The sequence below is a fragment of the Halyomorpha halys genome, unplaced genomic scaffold, assembly GCF_000696795.3.
Source record: "Halyomorpha halys isolate HHAL.00 unplaced genomic scaffold, Hhal_1.1 Scaffold1706.1, whole genome shotgun sequence".
Classification (NCBI taxonomy): domain Eukaryota; kingdom Metazoa; phylum Arthropoda; class Insecta; order Hemiptera; family Pentatomidae; genus Halyomorpha; species Halyomorpha halys.
The window spans coordinates 15,630-20,903 of NW_027106121.1; the positions used below are offsets into that span (position 1 = coordinate 15,630).

The 5,274-nt window shown below is 31.2% G+C and overlaps 1 protein-coding gene across 4 annotated transcripts in view; it reads right to left on the bottom strand.

The window, feature by feature from the left end:
- Positions 1-5,274, bottom strand: part of LOC106690405 (uncharacterized) — a 24,205-nt gene that overhangs the window by 8,601 nt on the left and 10,330 nt on the right. For all 4 annotated transcript variants that reach the window (XM_067053681.1, XM_067053680.1, XM_067053679.1 and 1 more), the window contains 2 exons: positions 4,783-5,165; positions 3,005-3,097 (listed from right to left, as the gene is read on the bottom strand). In XM_067053681.1, coding sequence (XP_066909782.1) covers positions 3,005-3,097; positions 4,783-5,165 — 476 coding nt within the window. The remainder of the gene's footprint in view (positions 1-3,004; positions 3,098-4,782; positions 5,166-5,274) is intronic.

Below are 5,274 nucleotides of genomic sequence, written 5' to 3' on the forward strand. Positions count from 1 at the left end.
TGGAATTTTTAGCGATAAGTAATTTCTTTAGACGGGATACCAAAGGAACCGCTGAGCCTAGTCAGAGACCCGATCGGCAACACATTAAAAGTAATGTGTATGTGTAAACACCAAGGGCCCCCACATGCACTCCTGGGAACGGTTGATCGTGTAGGCAGAGATAAACAAACAAACAGCCCTTATCTCACACGTGGCCACTTTAGACACCTCGGGGAAAATACAGCGAGCCCTGTCAAAAAAAAAAGAAGACCTTCTCACCCCTCTGAACATAGAAAAACCAATCAGAAATCAGAAGAAGGATAGGGGAGAAAATAAGCAAAAAGGGCAGGAGGAACAAACTTGAAAACAGTCTGGGAGAGAAGGGTAGTCTGGGTAGAGGAGAGTCTGGAGGATGAGAGCGCGGCTGAACAGTTGGATGCCAGAGAAGTAAGTCCCACATCGCAGGGATTCAGCAACGGCCGCCGGGAAGCTGCGGTGCCAAGCGAATATGAATGCTCTGCCGCTAAAACTACCAAGCCGACCGACGTATTAAAACAAATAAGACCTTTTTCTGTTGTAATTTGAATGGCAATAATAGAATTAATAACTCAGACTCAGTATAAATATCAAAGTTCCCAACTAGTACTTTTCAATTCATAATATAATAATTAAAGTATAAGGAAACAAGTCTACCATGCTCTCTCATAATATTATTCTTGCTAATGTATATATTATTGTAAATATAAAATAAGTAACAAAGACTTTACTTTATAATTAATAATCCCTGCATGCCACCTCATATTTAATAGCATAGTAAATTGGTTAATACGATACCATTGGAAAGGAACTTTGATGATTAATTATAGATATTGAAATCCAGCATACCATGGCGAGGGGGTCCATGGATCTAGTGTTTGGATTAAATTTACCGCATATTTTTTCAGTCGGTTCCCACCAGGAACCGATAGAGATACATAATACAATACATAGAATATAAATATATAAATACAAATACATGAATAGATGAAAACATTTCAATATAATACATGTACGGGGAACACCTAGTCGGACTTAGAACCCCCGAAGCCACGTACACGGCAATATGTTTTCATGTCTCTTTATTGACATAAGGACCGAAGGTTTGGATAAAAATAAAAATAGTTGAGATAAAGAATCAAAAGAATCGATTTTAAAGTCTTTGTTTATTGGAAGAACTGAGTGAAATTTTTTTTTCCATAACACTAGATTTTACCGAAAAAATAATTATTAAAAATTATTTTTTAAAAATGTTATCGTCCTTAAAATAAACATTTCAAGAGTAATTAGCCGAATTGTTTCCATTGAAGAGTTCCATTCGAGATCAATCCAGAAGAGAAGTTGTTTATTGCTTCAGTGAATTACATTCGAACAAAGAGAGTTGAATACATAGAGCCTACGCAGTCTTGCTACTCCATCAATCAGTCTGTTTGTCTACTCCAAGATCCGTTTGCTTCCAATATAGCTCAGTAAAATTAGGAATTTTTTTATTTTTTATTAATAGATATTACAATCTACCACAATGTTGTGGGCATTAGGTAATAGTGATGAATGATCACATTCATATTAGAATAAAATAAAATTAGAATGGAAAATAAATAAATAAATGAAAAAGAAGTACATAAAAATAAATAAAATATATACAAACACAAGGATAAAAAAAATGAACAGAATCAAACTATGTGCTTGAAAAAATAAATTAACAAAATAAAAGAATTTATTGTTTATTACCTTTAATTTTTACGTTTCATTGTATACACTTGATTTTCCATTTACTTTTTATCTTATTTTAAGTAATTGTATCTTTTTTAGCCCTGACGAAGCCCTGCAATGTGGGGCGAAACGGCTCAAATAAAAATAGTACAATATATTACTATTTGAGTTTAATTTGACCGCACCCGGACCAAATCCAATTTATTTTATATTTTTGTTTCGGTTAAGTGTACAACTAAATTAGTGCAGACTATAATCTATAATTTCAACGTTGGTGAAGTTATCGAGGATAGCAATGTATTATGTCCACTTTTTTTAATGTAATGCAAGAATATTAATTCATTTAGTGTAATAGTAGTAGTCCATATTTAAAGTAATAAAACCAATAATATATGGTATAATATAGTTTATATCTCTTGAATAAAAAGATATATAAAATATATCTATAACTTCAATATTATTTTTTTATATAAAACAAATTATTATATGTTTTTAAAATAAATTACTTAATTTCTATCCATTTTAGTCTCAATAAATTTTATTTTTCTTATAAGTCCGACGTTTCGGCCAATCCGGTCATCCTCAGGGACAATCTACTTGTCATACTTTAATGTGAATATTGACTAATTAGAAAGTGTTGTTTTGATCTGGGCAGAATAGCCTGCATGGAATTGAGTTTTAAGTTATATAGTTCCAAAATTGTATTAAGTAGATTGTTTCTGAGGATGGCCGGATTGCCGAAACGTCGGACTTATGAGAAAAATAAAATGTGTTGAGACTAAAATGGATAGAAATTAAATTATTTATTAAAAAAAAATTAACCAGTCTCAATAAAGTGTTTAAGATTATAAATTAAATAATTATTTGTTAAATACAATGAATAATAATAGAAACTGAAAAATACTCCCATATCTTATTTGCAATGATAGAACTTAAGGTGTCCGGTGATTTTGATTTTAGGAACTTTTTAAATAGCAAAGATAAGTTTCATTTAGTGATTTATATTATGTTTGGCATATTTTAAGTCTCAGTTATACGTGTGATATACTAAAATTTCTTGGCCGAAGTTATCCCCATTTCCTTATTTTTTTTTTTTTTTTTTACTTCCTTTTTGATATTTAAATGAGTAAAAAAACAAAAGTTGTTACAAAACAATAAAAAAAAACCCTCTTGCTATTAAACAATTTTTCGAAATATATTTTTAAAAAAAACGAAAATACAGACACATATAAACAAAAAATACAAGAATTATCTATGTGTGTAATTATTCTTATACCTTTAGATCCGGTTTTATGCGATACCGTTTCGTCGCTGTCATCAATCCTTAAATATGAATCATTGCTGACGACTGACGAAACTTCACCTGGAGCTTTGAAAAAAATACATATATTTAAATATATTATTATAAAAACTTTAAATATAAAATAATCGATATTAATAAAATATCTTAATCACCATATCAACATCAAACTAACTCATACTTATGCAAGGTTAGCAATGCTATATCCTATCATAAACAGAAATTTCGATCTAAAACCAGAAACAACTGTTCTTATATTTAAAACAATCCTTAGGCCACTGCTGATGTACGGCTGTGAAGTCTGGGGAGTGGCATCCTTCACGAAAAGGGAAAAACTACAATATTTTCAAAAAAGTCCTAAAAATCGCAGTTAATGCTCCTTGGTTCCTAAGAAATGGCCAATTGCATCGCGAATTACAGATGAAGTCAATAGAGGATTATATCAAAAAACGGTTCATGAAGTTCCACTCCCAGTTGCCGACAGTTAAAGGAGCAGTGACCTACAACCTGGGAAACCCAACCTCAACCCGAAGACTGAAGCCCAGACTGCTGCAGGACCTTCTTTTATAAATTTTTAATAAATATATAATTAATTCATAGTCAAACTACCTCTATTTACTTATTATTATTTTTTTTCTCTTTTCTTCTCTCTTCCCTTTTTCAAATTAACTTGTTTCTTTTTACTATTAGAAGGCAATTGCTTTTTTTTATTTAAGTGTACCAATATCATTATTTTTTGTTATTAATTTTACTTTCCTCTTTTATTAAGAAGCATTATTCTTATCTATTTATTATATTATTATTTTTTTCTTTTAATAAGGACATTGTATATAGTTAGGGGTGTCATTTGTATGACAATACCTCCTCATAATATAGTGTTAAAAAATATATATATAATATAACTTTTATACTCACCAGGCCGATCAGGTATACAAATAAAGTAAAAAAAAAAATCTTACTATTAACGTTATAAAGTATCGATAGCATGAGAAGGTGCATACAAATATAATAATAGCCTTTTATTGAGTAAGGAGTAAAACGACGCATTACTTTAGCTTCCCTGTAGAAATTACAGATTTCTCAAAAGTTTAAATTTCCAAATATCATTTTCATTTAATCCTCAGTTAAGTAAATAAATATAAATATAAATATTAGAGTTTTCATTTTTATTTCTACATTTCACCTTCATTTAAATAAAAGTGATTTGGCAAGGATAAGGCAAAGTCTGGTCTCCAGAAATATAGATAATATGAAAAGAATATGGTTGGGGGTACAGTTAAAATATAACACAAGTGAGTTGAAATAACTTATTTAATAGTGTCAACGTTTCGGCTAGAATTTCCAGGCCTTCATCAGGGATACAATTTATTTTATTTTATTATCTTTGTTAGAATTTACAACTGTACATAATTATACATTTAGTAAATTTGATGTTATTATGGAGTGATACAGGCGTGTAGAGAAACTACCCATTGCTCTCTAATGAAGTTTTACATCAGAAGGTCTCGTGGACATCTTCTTTTCAGGCGTCCTCTGAGGCATTCTTGTCAGGAATGGAAGAGGAAGCAAGGTTAGAAACTAGTTGGTTTGGAGGGTTAGGTAGTTTATAATGGAAGGAATGATTCCTGGTTTGGGCTAGATCCGAATGAAAAATAGGCGGAAATTTTAGGGTTTTCTAGAATTTATAAAACAAAAAGTCTAAAGAAATAGTATGGATTATGGAATTTACATTTAAAGTATTAAAAGCATATTACCACTGTCCATGTAGCTCTCATAAAACTCGTTCCTCGATTTCTTTCTTCGAAGAGACTCGCGGATGACTCCTCCTGGATAGTTGATGTTGATCCACGGAGTATCTAAATGGAGGTCTCTAGTCATCCTTCTTAGTCGATGCATAGACATCAACTCCCTGTATTGCACCTCTTTCTCCGACAGTTTCCTGCGAAGGTCTTCCAGCCTCTTGTCCGGAAGCTGTCTGTTGTAAGCGCGGAAGAGTGCTTCTCTCGTCCTGTTTAATTCTGCGTACTCGTCCTTTATTTCCTTATCTTCTTCGTTCAGTTCCATTTTTTTGTCTTCAATTAACTTGTTCAAGAAGCTTATGAACTCTAAGTTAGTTTTCTTCACAAGCGCTTGGAATCTGAAAAAGTTTTGTATTTTATGATTATTATTAATCATATATATATTAATCTTGAGTAATTTATTATAAAGCCCAAGAGAAAGTTGGAATTTTCTATATAATAAGGTAC